At 33.9% G+C, this 14,610-nt stretch overlaps 1 protein-coding gene across 1 annotated transcript; it reads right to left on the bottom strand.

Moving 5' to 3' along the window:
* Positions 1-494: 494 nt before the first annotated feature.
* Positions 495-10,611, bottom strand: LOC133294301 (uncharacterized). The gene is made up of 6 exons (XM_061492957.1): positions 9,743-10,611; positions 9,393-9,688; positions 6,831-6,976; positions 2,498-3,792; positions 774-823; positions 495-674 (listed from the first exon to the last, which is right to left on the bottom strand). The coding sequence occupies exons 1-4, from the start codon at positions 10,544-10,546 to the stop codon at positions 2,501-2,503; spliced, it is 2,538 nt and encodes an 845-aa protein (XP_061348941.1). The 5' UTR covers positions 10,547-10,611; the 3' UTR covers positions 495-674; positions 774-823; positions 2,498-2,500.
* Between the last annotated feature and the right edge of the window lie 3,999 nt (positions 10,612-14,610).

Genomic DNA, 14,610 nt, shown 5'->3' on the forward strand with positions numbered 1-14,610 from the left:
TGTTCATTAAAACGACATCATTTTGGAACGAAAATCATGGTATTTTTGTAATTTTAATTTATTTCAGGGTTATAATAGTCTTTATCACTCTAATTTTTTAATTTTTCAACCCAAAACAACGTCGTTTCGATGAACATTAGAAAAAGTTATCTAAAGTAACATCAGAAACTTTTTTTCCTACAACTAATTATCACTCAATTAATTATTTCCAAGTAAGTAATTTTATTATATGTTCAAGTAAAATCCTATATTTTTCTATGCAATTTATAATTCCTTTTCATTTCTAAAACCCAAATCATATATAATTAGACTTGTTATTGATAAAAAAAATATTGAAAATATAAAATCATATTAAGCAAAGTGAATAACCGAGATTATTAGCATGCTTGGTTTATTTTATTTTATTTTTTATTATTATTATCATTTGGGCTTCGTTGTAATCATACATTCAAAGTTAAACCCAAGATGAACTATAAAATCTGGGCCCACTAAAGAAGCAGATAAAATATCATAAACTAGGTGCAACAGAACCGATCAGAAAACTAATCCAGTAATAGCATATGTTACAGAATATGAACACTACTTAAGAATTTGTAATCAGTGGAGGGTTTCAAAGTTGATTTGCTTTCTAAACAGAGAAACTTCATAGGAATTGAGGAAGCCTCGGTACAATCCTGAATCAGCAAACCAAAGAATCAGTACAATCCATTCCAGAAACAATGACAACGTTAGCATGGCAGAGAAAAAGGGGCTGATTCTCTCTTTGGACAAACCTCTAGTATGCAGACATGATGCCACTTTGTTCCATTTTCAACAACCTAACCTGTCAAAGTGTAGTATTTTAAAAAATATCAGTTTTACTTATAAAAATACCAGTAAAGGACAGATGAAACAATCAGCAGTAAGAATCCAAGCTCTACAATGTACAATACTTCAAATATTTGTATTATGTATTAAGAACTTCTGAGCAGTAAAATAGTAGAATTATTGACTTTGCAGTAGAGACAACTCAATAGGTGTACAGATACCCAATCCATTTATAAAATCATTCCCCGTTAAACCCGACTAGTGAGTGTGGGATGGAGGTAATCCTTATACGCAGCCTTACCCTTGCATAATTGCAAAGAGACTGTTTTCTGGATTCGAACACATGACCTTTCAATCATGAAAGAACAGTTTACCACTACTTTGGTTCGCTCCCTTACCCAATCCACTTATACGTTGAAGAAAATCCATAGTTCAATTTTTATTAAAAGAGTCTGTATATTTGCACGCAGTAATAGACTATAATTTATGCGAATGCAGTATGTATGACTTGCAAACCAATTGCTACACAATGTGTGTTCTTGCTAGACTTCCACCAGCTGACTGGTCTAAGTTGTTTGTGAAGTTGATCTCAAACACTATGCTAAAGTTCTCCCAATTAGTAGCTCTCTCATGCAAAGTTTTTCCAGAACCATAATTTGTAGACCACACAATTTTTTCCCTTCATCATTTTGAAAATCTCCAACTCTTGGGCCATGCTTCCAAATTCTGCAAACAAGTCAATCATGGCAGTACCTAAGACAGGATTAGGTAAAAACTCATTAGCATCTATCAAACCCTTGGCCCAATTCCCCAAGTCCAGCTCCAACCTTGCACATGCAGAAAGAACTCCCACCATGGCATAGCAATCGGGTTTCAGATTCTCTTTCTGCATTTCAAAGAACAAGTCAAGTGCTTCTTTGGGAAGCCTATTGGAGGCATAACCCTGAATCATGGCACTCCAACAAACAATATCATTCCATTAAAGACACAATGTGCTTCTTCCATGTTTCCACATTTTGCAATACATATCAACCAAAGAGGTGGCCACAAAGACATTCCTGTGCAAACCACTCTCAGTTATATATTTGTCTATCCACCTGTCCATTATCAAATCCCCCAACCAAGTACAAGCATTAAAACACGAACAAGAGTAAAACTATCAGGCCTTAAACCCAACGGCCCTCTTAACAAACCAAAAGTTTCTTTATAATGGTCAGACTCAATATACCCACAAATGATGGCAGTCCAAAAAATAATAGCTTCTTGTTCAAGATTAATCACCTGCTTTTCACTTTGAGAGAAAGTAATGTGACGCTAAATGCACAGTGCTTTTCTATATCATCACCCTTTTCAGCTATGTGGTATTAGCTAGTGGAGCTCTTCTAATCAATGAACTATGTCAAAGACCTATACTTCCTCAATTTACATCACAGACCTATAGTCCTTACAGAAAATCCAACAATTCACTTACCAATCCCTTGCTTATTATAAGTAGTCTTATATATAAATTAACAATCAAGTAATACATCATTTACAATAGTTTGAAAAAAGACAGGACAATCTATGCTTTTGTTGTACTACAAAAGCACTAAGCAGTAAATGGTGCCATATAACACACACATGCAATGCAGATAATTGCATTTATAGCACAATTCTGTAAGAAAACATCAAAAAGCTCAATATAACATACTCTCTACCACCAATGCTCCAGCTTGACCCAATCAGGAGGGGGCCAGAACAACTTGGAAAAACCCGGATAATCAGACAAGGGCGAAATCCGACCTTCATCCAAGTCAAAAACACCCATCCCACTTTCCGGTTCATCGATGTCAAAGCTATCATCATCTCTAAAAATCACAGAGTTTCCTTTGTCAACACGCAAATCCGACACAGAAGCAGAAAACGCACAATCACCCCCTACGAACAAAACCCGGTCCCCCAAACTCCTCAACTGCACCCACTTCTTCCCCTCCTCGTCAAACCTATACACATCAAACCTCACAGATCTTGGCCACCAAGGCTCAGGAATATTATCATCATCATCATCAACATCAACATCATCACTATCATAATCATAATCATCAAACCTCGAAATATTATCATCATCATCAACATCAACATCATCACTATCATAATCATCAAGCACATTGCAGTACTGTACGAACTTGTCCACCAACAACAACTCACCCTCAGAATGAACCAAGAACTTGTTCTCACCGCCAAACACAGGATCCGCCACCAAACCCATGCTCAAGTCCGACCCGACCACCACAGTCCGACCCGTCTTGTCAACCGCGAAAATTCTCCCCTTGAAGACACAGATATCCTTGGGTTTCCTCATGTCAAAGGGGATTTTAGTCCAACGCTCATCACCAAACCTGAACAGAGATATCCCACCAGAATATTGAATCGTGAGCAGAACGAAAGTGGACCCCAACGACGCAAAAACCATCTTTCCCTTGTAGAAGATTTTGGAACATGAAGTAACCGTAAGTTTATGAACCCTGAGGAAGAACTGGTGTCCCAAATCAATAACGGGTAGTTCGTAGAGGTCCAACAGTTGGTGAAAATTGAATGTGGGATGTTCGGTTGGGAAGGGGAAGCGTGCGAGAGGGTGATAGAGCGCGGTTCGGCCATCTGGGTCATGGCGGATTTTGATCAACCAGGGTTGAAGGGTGTGTTGTTGTTGTTGTTGTTGTTGTTGTTGTTGTTGTTGTGGTGGTTGATGGGGTGGAGTGATGAGTAACAATGTGCACTTGGAGAGGGAGAAGGTTGAAGGGTCCTCGTTATTGTTGTTGGGATCGACGATTGGGAACTCAATGGGGAAAGGGTGGTAGGTGGGGATGGGGGAACAAGATGAGCGCCACGAGGAACATACCGATCGGAAACGAATGCGATAGAGTGTGCTGTCAAGGTGTTCCCATATTAGATGGAGCAGTTCCTTCGGAAGTTGAGTCCAGTCTGCCATGGATGAGTGGCGATTTTCTCAGAGAAAATGTTGGAAGATAAAAAATGAAGAAAATAAATAGACCACTAGAGTGCGAAAAAGATAATTTTAAACTTTTTAAAATAGAGTGTGTCATTTTAAGTGAAAAAAAGAGATAGATAAACAAAGAGGAAGAATAGACAAAAAAATATAAAGGTGTGTCATGACACAAGTTATAAGAGTGAAATAACATAAATTATGTCATTTTAAAAAAATACACTTCTCATATTTTTTAATGGAACAAAAAATATTTACATCAATGTATAAAAAGCTAAGGGATCTTGGTTTCTTTTCAAAAAAAAAAAATCAATAAGGGGTATTTGGTTCAGGAGAAAAAAATTTTTCCAGAAAAATAGAATTAGTGAGAATATGGTAGGAAAGTGATTTTGATAAAAAAAGTTTAAAAAAGTTGTTTGATATGTCAAAATATTATCGAAAAAATTGGGTTAAATTTTCTGAGTGTATATTTAGTTGAAGATAAAATATTGATAGAAAAATCAGTTAAAAATACTAAAATAACCCTTTATCATACTTTTTGAATCTGAATTACCATTGTATACCCTTTATTAATGGAGTGTGTCTTGCCATTTAGCTAGTTAAGTACAAAATACCATATTCGAAATGGGAAAAATCAAATGCATGAAAAAATTTCCAATAACCTGAACCAAACGCTTTATGGCTCTTGCTCCCTCCCACCCGAAGAGTTATCAAATCTTGTAATAGGTACATAACTATTGTTATCCTACTCCTTACATGTGGCTTTTTGACTTCAAAAAAAAAAATGTAAAACTTGAAACTTTAACATTAATCAAGCCTGTAATATTTGAACAAATCATTCTTGCACAACAAAGTTTAACATTAATCAAGTCAACATTTTGTGGGGTCCACATTTTTTAAAGAAAAAAGAAAAAAAAATACGGCACGCAAAACGAATTTCTATAATATTACACAATCACTTTTTATACAACATAACTCTTATAAAACCCAAACTTTATTATATAAAATTCAGTAACAGTTGTTATATGTACCTTTTTCTTTGGGTTTGTGATTTTTGCTTTCGTAGTTTTGTTTCTTTCTTATAACTACAGTTATAATTAATGATTAGATAAAAAAAATATACTAATGAAATGTTAACTCAGTCAGTATTGCTAGTTAAAATATAATTAATCATAAGAAAGAAAATGACTTCCAAAGACAAAATTGAGTTTGCAAATTAATAAAGTTAGTTTCATGAATCGATTATTTTAATGATAAACTTATATAACTAGCTAGTTCAATTGATATAGCATACTTAATAAGATGAAATAATGATTACTCAATTAATTATTCCCAAAGTATGTAATTTATGTTTATTTTCAAATAAAAATACTTTATTTTTTCTACATAATTTATAATTCTTGCCCAATTTCAAAACGCAAATCACATATATTTAGATTTATCATTGATCAAATAATTTAAAATATAAAATCATATTAGGCGTAGTGATGTCCAAGATTATTAGCATGCTCGGTTTAGTGTAGGTTTTATTTTTTATTTTTTGGAATTCTAGGTTCAAAGGCTAAACCAAAGATGAACGGTGTGATCCGGACCCACTTGAAAAGTAGATAAAATATCATAAACGAAGCGGCAAAGAACCAATTAGTAAACTTAATCCAGAGATAAGGTATGTTACAGAATATGAATACTACATACGAATTAATAATCATTGGAGAGTATCAACGGTTAGCTAAGAGATGATGAATATATAAAAAACCTAAGGTTGCTCTAAAGTAAACTTTCTCCTTTGCATGACTCTTACTCTTTCTTTTCTCTTTAAATATGGCTGTTCTGCCAACGTATTAAAAGTTGAGGGGGTTTTCTCAATTTAACTAACAAACTGAAGCAATGAATACAGGGTAGTGCCCTCTTGTATTTTATGCCAATTAAAGGGATCAGGGACCCGATGCTGCTCCTTTTATTTTGTTTCTTTATTTTTGAGTGATAGACTGAGGGTGAGGAATTCTTACACAACATCTAGTTATAAAAGTATGGTGGATATTTTATAGGGAAAAATGTTTCTGCAGTTAATTCAGATAAGTTATCTGCATTTATTTCCAAAACGATGTTGTTTTGGTATTGAAATCTTAAAAAATTATAAATATAAAGACTATTATAATTCTGAAATAAATTAAAATTATAAAAACACCATAATTTCTGTCTCAAAACGACCGTCGTATTGAGCTTACTGCAGAAAAAACGAATCCATTTTATAAACGGGGTAGCTGATTTGCTTCCTTCTAAGCATGATTAACAGATAAATTTCAAGAGAGTTGAGGAAGAATCAGTACAATCCATTCTAGAAACAAATCAAACAATAATAACGTTGACATGAAAGAAAAATGAGCACTCTCTTTGGCCAAACCTCTAGCATGCAGATCTGTTGCCACTTTCTTCCATATTCAACAACTTAGCCTATCAAAGGGTAATAACTAAAAAATATCAGTTCTAGTTATAAAAATACCAGGAAAGGACAGATGAAATAATCTGCAGTAAGAATCCAGCTTAATTCTTATCATTATATGCGTTAAATACTTAAATCAAATACCATGTAATGTAAAAAAAAAAAAAAAAAATCTACCATGTACAATATTTCAAATTTTTCTAATTTCTTTTCAGACCTTCTGAGCAGTATAATAGTAGAACCATTGGCTGTGCAATAGAGACAACTTTAAGAGGTGTACTGTAAATAAACTCAATCCATTTTTATCATAAAGAAAATCGATAGTACAATTTTTTGGCAAAAGGTTTGTAGATTAGCCCCCGGCAATAGACTGCAATTTATGTAAATGCGAGCTACGGAATATGCGTTCCTGCTAGACTTCCACCAGCTGACTGGTCTAAGTTGTTTGTAAAGTTGATCTCAAAATCTATGCTAAAGTTCTCCCAATTAATAGCTCTGTCACGTAAGGTTTTTCCAGAACCTCAATTAGGTCCACAGGGAATGGAAAAATAGTCAGCAAATCTGAATTCAAGGGCTCAATTTGCAATCATTACAGACCACCTTGAGAAAAGTAATTGCATTCTCCAATATGACGGCGACTTTCAAGTTCATCTTTGGACCCAAATTGCTGCATCAAATTGAGGGATGGGAGGAATTGTGGTGTTAGGTAAGCAGGTGCATTTAACAAGTGACCATTTCTCCATCTGAAAGCAGTAAAACTATCTCGGATCACCATTCACCACTATATTCAAGGCAGGAAGTCATATATTTCATTTTTCCCCTTTCAGAATATTATGTAAAGAGTTAACAGAACATAAAATTCCATTTCAACATATGCAAGAGAAAATCTGATGTCTGACAACTTTTGAAGCAAATAATGAGTTGAGACTTTAGACCTTGGAAACATCGAAGTGTTACCAATAATCCCGACAAGAACATGAAACAACCTAATAACAGAATTATACTCTTCCCTCCACTCAAAGGCTGGAAGCTGGACATTCTAGAACATACTATGTAACAGACTCACTTCCTATTGTCACTCCACTCTGTTCTCAACCCTATCCATTCCATCCACAGTCCACTAATCAAATCCCCTAACTGAGTACAAGCATACTTATTAATCTCGGATAGCGCCGCGTAGCGCCTGACCCTCCAAATTGCTATAGCGCTATAGTGGGTAGCGCTACAATCCTACTGTGCAAAGTGTACCTAAGTGATACACTAAATTGTATTCCACAAATATAAAACTTAAAAAATGAAAATGTGACATAAAAAACAAATTTGAAGGATCTCAAACTCAAACATAAATGATTTCAAACATTAAAATTCAAATCATAAGCAAATTGAAGGAATTAAAGTCTCAAATAATGCAACACAACAAAATAAAGTGGCAAAATTAGTCAGAATTCAAACTGCCACTCAAGTGAAATGTTAAAATCAAAAAACTTAAGGAACTAATCATAATTGAAATCATGAACATCCAAATCTTCATCTTCACTTTCACTTGTAAATAAGTTGTAAATCTCTTCTTTCTACTACGAGAACACTTTTGTAGAAACTACTGTAGCGGCACAATAGCATTGCGATGCAGCCGCAATAGCGGCCGCTACATCCACTACACTTCGCCTGACAGTAGCGGCGCGGTTTGTGTCGGCCAGCCACTGCACCGCAACGCAACTCCGCTATAGCGCGCTAAAGCGGGGCTATTCACAAGTATGAGTACAAGCATATAAAACACGAACAAGAGTAAAACTATCAGGCCTCCAACTCATCTCCAATGGCCCTCTAAACAAACCAATAGCTTCTTTAAAATGGCCAAACTCAATATACCCCACAAATGATGGCAGTCCAAGAAACAATAAGGGAGTGTTTGGTATAAGGGAAAAATTTAGATTTCGGGGAAAGTTACATTGGCATTCTTGTATTTCCACGTTTGGTAGAAAGAAGTGGAAATTTTTTCCTGAAAATCTTGGTTTTCCAGGATTTTTAAATGTGAACAAAAATGAAACAAAATCCTAATGAATTATCCCACTGAATATGTGGTATTCGACGAATCTCACACAGGGAAAAAATTTCGATAATTATTCAGACTAAAATACCCTTCCTAGCTTTGCTTTGTGCATCGATTTGCTCGATTTGTTAGTCCCAACTAAAACGCTCTGTGGTTCAAGGTTCTTTCTTTTTCTCTCTTTGTGCCGCTCATAGACTGCGTTTCTGGGTTTCTTTGGTGTTTGCAAAGATTGGCACAATGCTTCTTCAAAAGCTACACATAAATCTTTCGACATGGTTCAATGTTCTTCTTTTGCCTCTTTTCCAGAGCAAAAATAGAGCTTCCAAGCTAAGCTAAACATAATTATCTCACCATATTGCAACATTTTCATCTGTTCCCAGTTCAATATAAATTATTATTTACAAAACCCACTTCAGATTTTTTATTTTTAATCAGTGTTTGAAAAGTTCATATCGTGGAGGTTAATTTCGTAAATTCACCACATATTTCCAGCAATATTTTATCATCAACCAAATATAGACTCAGTAAACTTAACTCAATATTCCCGGTAATATTTTCACCTACCAAACAACTTTTTGGTAATATTCCCGGAAAACTCACTTTGCCACTATATTCTCAGGAATCATGATTCCCAGATAAAAAAAAATTTCTCCTCTACCAAACACCCCCTAATTTCTTGTTCAAGGTTAATCAACTGCTTTTCACTTTGAAAGAAAGCAATGCGAGGCTAATTGCACAGTACTTTTCTATATCATGACACTTTTCAGCAATGTGATATTAGCTTAGAGGAGCTCTTCTAATCAATGAACTATGTCAAATCAAAGACCTATACTTCTTCACTTTACATCACAAACCTATACTCCTAACAGAAAATACTTATCAATTCCTTGCTTATTAGTAGACAAACGTATAAATTAACAAAGAAGTAAAACCTCATTTACAATAGTTTAAAAAAGATAGGACATCTTATGCTTTTGTAGAACTACAACGGAACTAAGCACCAAATGGTGTCACATAACACATTAATGCAATGCAGATATTTATAGCACAATTGTGTAGGAAAACATCAAAAAAGTTCAATGTAACATACTCTCCATCAATGCTGCAACCTGATCCAGTCCGGAGGGGGCCAGAACAACTTGGAAAAACCCGGATAATCAGACAAAGGCGAAATCCGACCTTCATCCAAGTGAAAAACACTCAACCCACTTTCCATGTCATTAATATTGAAGTAATCATCATCTCTGAAAATCAGACAGCTCCCTTTGCCAACACACAAATCCGACACAGAAATAGAAAATGCACAATCATCCCCCAAGAACAAAACACGATCCCCCAAACTCCTCAACTCCACCCACTTTTTCTCCTCCTCCTCAAGCCTATACACATCAAACCTCACAGCTCTCTCCCACCCAACCTCATGAATATCATCAACGTAATCACCATCATCCTCGAGCACACACATATAATCAGAGTCCACTATATACTTGTCCACCAACAACAACTCACCCTCAGACTCCACCAAGAACTTCTTGTCACCACCAAACACAGGCTCAGCCACCAAACCCACAGTCGAGTCCAACCCGACCACCACGGTCCGACCCGAGTTGTCAACAGCGCAAAGTCTCCCCTTGAAAACACAAACATCATCGTACGGTGTCGGCATGTCGGGAATTATGATCCAATCCACATCACCGGACCTGAACAGAGCCAGTCTCCCAGAAACATGAATCGTGAGCAGAACGAAACCCGAACCCAGCCACGCAAAAACCACCTTTTCCATGTACAAGGAATTTAAAGAACGAGGACCCAAAACGTTGAGGACGAACTCGTGTCCCAAATCAAACACGGGTAGTTCGTAGAGGTCCAACGTTTGGGGAAAATGAGATGTGAAAGGCTTGATTGGGATGCGTGTGAGAGGATGCCAGAGCTCGGTTCTGCCACCTGGGTCTGGGCCGATTTTGATCAACCAGGGTTGAAGGGTTTGTTGTTGTTGTTGTTGTTGTTGTTGTTGTTGTTGTTGTTGGGGTGGGGTGATGAGGAATAGGGTGCGCTTGGAGAGGGAGAAGGTTGAAGGGTTGTTGTTGGAATCGTTGGAGAGGATTGGGAACTTAAAGGGTAAAATGTGATTGTTGGAAATGGGGGATGAGGAGGATCGCCATGAGGAACAGACGGATCTGAAACGAAGGCGATAGAGTGCGCTGTCAAGGTATTCAGATATCACATGAAGGAGTTCCTTCGGAAGCTGTGACCAGTCTGCCATGGATGAACGGTGATTTTCTGACGAAATGTTTTTATGGGAAGATAAAGAAGAGGCATTGAGAAAAATTTAATACGCTCGAGGTACATTATTTATTCAATGGTTCCTTTTTTAAAAATAAAAAAATTTCTTTCATTTCTATCTTTTTGTTTTTGTTTTCCCCCATCCGTTCTTTTTTTTTTTTTATTTTGGGGAGGGACCACCCTGGTCCCGACTCACAAAAAAATCTTCTCCATTTTTTAACTTTTATATATATATATATATATATATGGGTCAGGATCATTTTACATCAGTGTAAGTTACACTCTTAATCTTCTCCGTTAATCCCACTTGTATCCAATGGCTCACGTTACTAAAAAATTTGAGCCCTTAGATATAAGTGAGATTAACGGAGAAGATTAAGAGTGTAACTTACACTAGTGTAAAATGATCCTGACCTATATATATATATATATATATAAGGTAGGATCCTTTGATACCGGTGTCAAATTTAAAGTTTGACACCTCATCTGAGAGCCGTTAGATAAAAAAAGATCAATGGTGTCACATGCTTACAAATCAGAGTCGTTGATCTTTTTTTATCTAACGGCTCTCATATGAGGTGTCAAACTTCAAATTTGACACCGGTGTCAAAGGATCCTGCCTATATATATATATATATATATATATATATATATATATATATATATATATATATATATGGTTTATATTTCTGCAGCTGCTATACTTGCAATAATCAAATACTTGTCATATATATACTTAAAAGCATTAAATGCGGTAAATCATAACCATACAAATGATGAAAACATTAAATGTGGAGAATCATAATCATACACATGTCGTTGCTGTATGTAAAGCGGCTGCAGAAATGATTTTACCTATATATATATATATATATATATATATATATATATATAGGCTTATCATTTCTCAAGCTGCTTGAAATAATTTTATCTTCGACTACTAAATCATAACCGTACAAATATGGATAACTGGTGATAAAGGAAGAGAAAGAAAAAGAGAATCATGACCATTCAAATGTGAATCAATTAATATAAGCAAATAAATATACAAAACGACGTCATTTTGGGGTGGTAGGAGATAAACTTATCTCAAGTTGGTGGAGAAATATTTTTCCATATGCATATATATATATATATATATATATATATATATATATATATATATATATATATATATATATATATAGGCTTTAACGTTTCTACTGTAGATAAGTTATCTCCATTCACTCTCAAAACGACGTCCTTTTGAATTGAAAAATTAAAAATATTTAATGAAAAAAACTACTATGACCTTGAAATAAATTATAATTACAAAAATACCTTAATTTCTGCCTCGAAATGATGTCGTTTTGGGCTCAATGTAGATAAGTTATCTAAATTGACTGTAGAAAAAGCGAACTCATATATATATATAGGAAAAAATATTTCTCCAGTCACCGGAGATAAAGTTATCTCCAGTAAGCTCAAAACGACGTCATTTTGGGGTTATAAGATTAAAAAATTATAATGATAAAGACTAATATAACCCTACAATATATTATAATTACAAAAACACCTTGATTTCCGCCTAGAACGACGTCGTTTTGAGCTCACTGGAGATAACTTTATCTCCGGTGACTGGAGAAATCCTTTACCCATATATATATATATATATATATATATATATATATATATATATATATATATGGCTTTAATGTTTCTAAAGTGAATGTAGATAAGTTATCTACGTTCTCTCCCGAAACGACGTCGTTTTGGGTTGAAAAATTAAAATATTATATTGAAAATGACTATTATAACTCTGAAATAAATTATAATTCCAAAAATACCTTGATTTCTGCCTCAAAACGACGTCATTTTGGGCTCAATGTAGATAACTTATCTATAACTTAGATAAGTTATCTACATTGACCGTAGAAAAAGTGAACCCTATATGTATATATGAAAAAATATTGTTCATTTTAAATGACACAATTTTGTGTCATTTATAACGAAACTACGTGATTTTTGTGTGTGTTTTCATTTTCTCTCTTTCACTTTCTTTTTCTTCCTAATTTTATAAAAAAGAGAAAATGAAAAAATACACCAAAAAAACGTAGTTTCATTAAAAATAACATAATTTTATTTCATTTAAAATGAAAATACTTTTTCTTATATGTATGTATATATACATATGTATATATATATATATATATACATATATATATATATATATATATAATATTCTAAAGGAAACTCATTCTTTGGCAAGTTTGCTGATGTGTCACTTTCTCCTTCACTTTCAGTTTTGTGTTCACATTACAAAATATTTAAAACCTTTCCTTCTTTGGTAAAAAAGAATAAAAAGAAAATTATTAAATAAAATTGAATTTGTAATTAAATTCAATTGAGAAAATATATTAACAATTGTTGATGGCAGACAACTCATTTAATGTCCCTCTACTTTCTGCATTGGAATATCCAAATTAATAATATCTCACTGCTTTCTGAAATCTTGATTTTCAATTTTGAATTTGAATTTTTAATTTGAATTTGAATTTTGAATTTTGAATTTTGGATTTTGAGTTTGAATTTGAATTTGAATTTTAAATGGTGGAAAAATATTTGAACAATTGATGATTGCAGACAGCTCATTTACTATCTCATTACTTTTTTTTATAGATATTATCTCATTACTTTCTACATGGGTAATTGTTAATCCTATTAATGCTGCATAAAAAAATACTATTTTGTTAAAAAATAATCATTAAAAAAACGAAATTTTTTTTGTAAAAAACGCAAACATTTTGTGTATAAATAGGATATGTGTTATTGGGTTTTTTCATTTGGTAATTAGCTTCTGTGCACGTATTTCTTCTCTTATTTATCTTCTTCATCTTCTCAAATTTGGTAATTAGCTTCTGTGCATATATTTCTTCTCTTATCTGTCTGTTTATCTTCTTCATTTTCTCAAATTGTTGTTCTATTACATGAATATGTAATATTTTTGGGTTTTTTTTTGCAGCTTTGTTGTAGAACAAAACTGACGGGATGGTTTGGAATCACTAGGATATGTGCTTTTGTACTTCCTTGGAGGAAGGTATGACATTCTTCTTTATCTGTTTTTCTTTTTTAAGTATTTTTTTCATAATCTAATATCATGAATGAATGAGATGATATAATAAAATATCTTAACTTTAAAATGACTAAATATTTGACTTTAGCCTTCTTTGGAAAGTGTTAGGAATATGGCTTCCATACTCAAGAGGGGGTGAATTGAGTATTACAAGATTTTCGCAAAAGCACACTTCTAGTTTTTAAATAATCATTTCAAGCAAACTTTGATATGTAGAAAGCTAATCAATATATTCAGATAATCCATAATATATAATATATCACAATTATAGAACTTATACTAGCACATACAAGATATCAGATAAGCAATTAAAGTGCTAAAAATAAAGAGTTTAGAGTTTAGAAAATTGCAAACACAATATATCCTGATTCGGTCACCACTACTTGTGACCTATGTCCAGATTGAAGCCGCTCGATCAACTCTTTCACTAATGGTCGACAAACCTTTACAATCTTCCAATACTTCGGGTTCTTGGATACCTTACAATCTCCAAGTTTACGGGTACTTGGTAACCTTACAATTCACTCCAAATTTACTTAGGTATTTGGCCACCTCTCAAACAATGGGTCTCACAACCCTTTCAACTCAAGAATACAAGGAGGGAAATATTTAGAAATAAATATACACTCTCAAAGTGTGGATATACAACTTGAAGCACTATGGGTATATGAATTTTCAAGATATGAGCTCAAATATGTTTGATCTTTGAAAGATATGAAAGAATATGCAAATGATAGTGTAGAAGCTCTCAAAGCATGCTTAATATGTGTAAAAATGATGCCCAATTTTTTTGAGTCGTTGGGAATGCATATATAGTGTTTTCATTGAAAACTAGCCTTTTATAGCCATTGAGATCTCATTTGAAAACTAGCTGTTTATAGCCGTTGGAAAACTAGTCGTTTATAGCCATTGGGATCTCATTTGAAACACTA

Source organism: Gastrolobium bilobum, unplaced genomic scaffold (genome assembly GCF_033153095.1).
Source record: "Gastrolobium bilobum isolate Gb01-03AN ecotype WA unplaced genomic scaffold, APGP_CSIRO_Gbil_v1 utg5626, whole genome shotgun sequence".
Lineage (NCBI taxonomy): Eukaryota > Viridiplantae > Streptophyta > Magnoliopsida > Fabales > Fabaceae > Gastrolobium > Gastrolobium bilobum.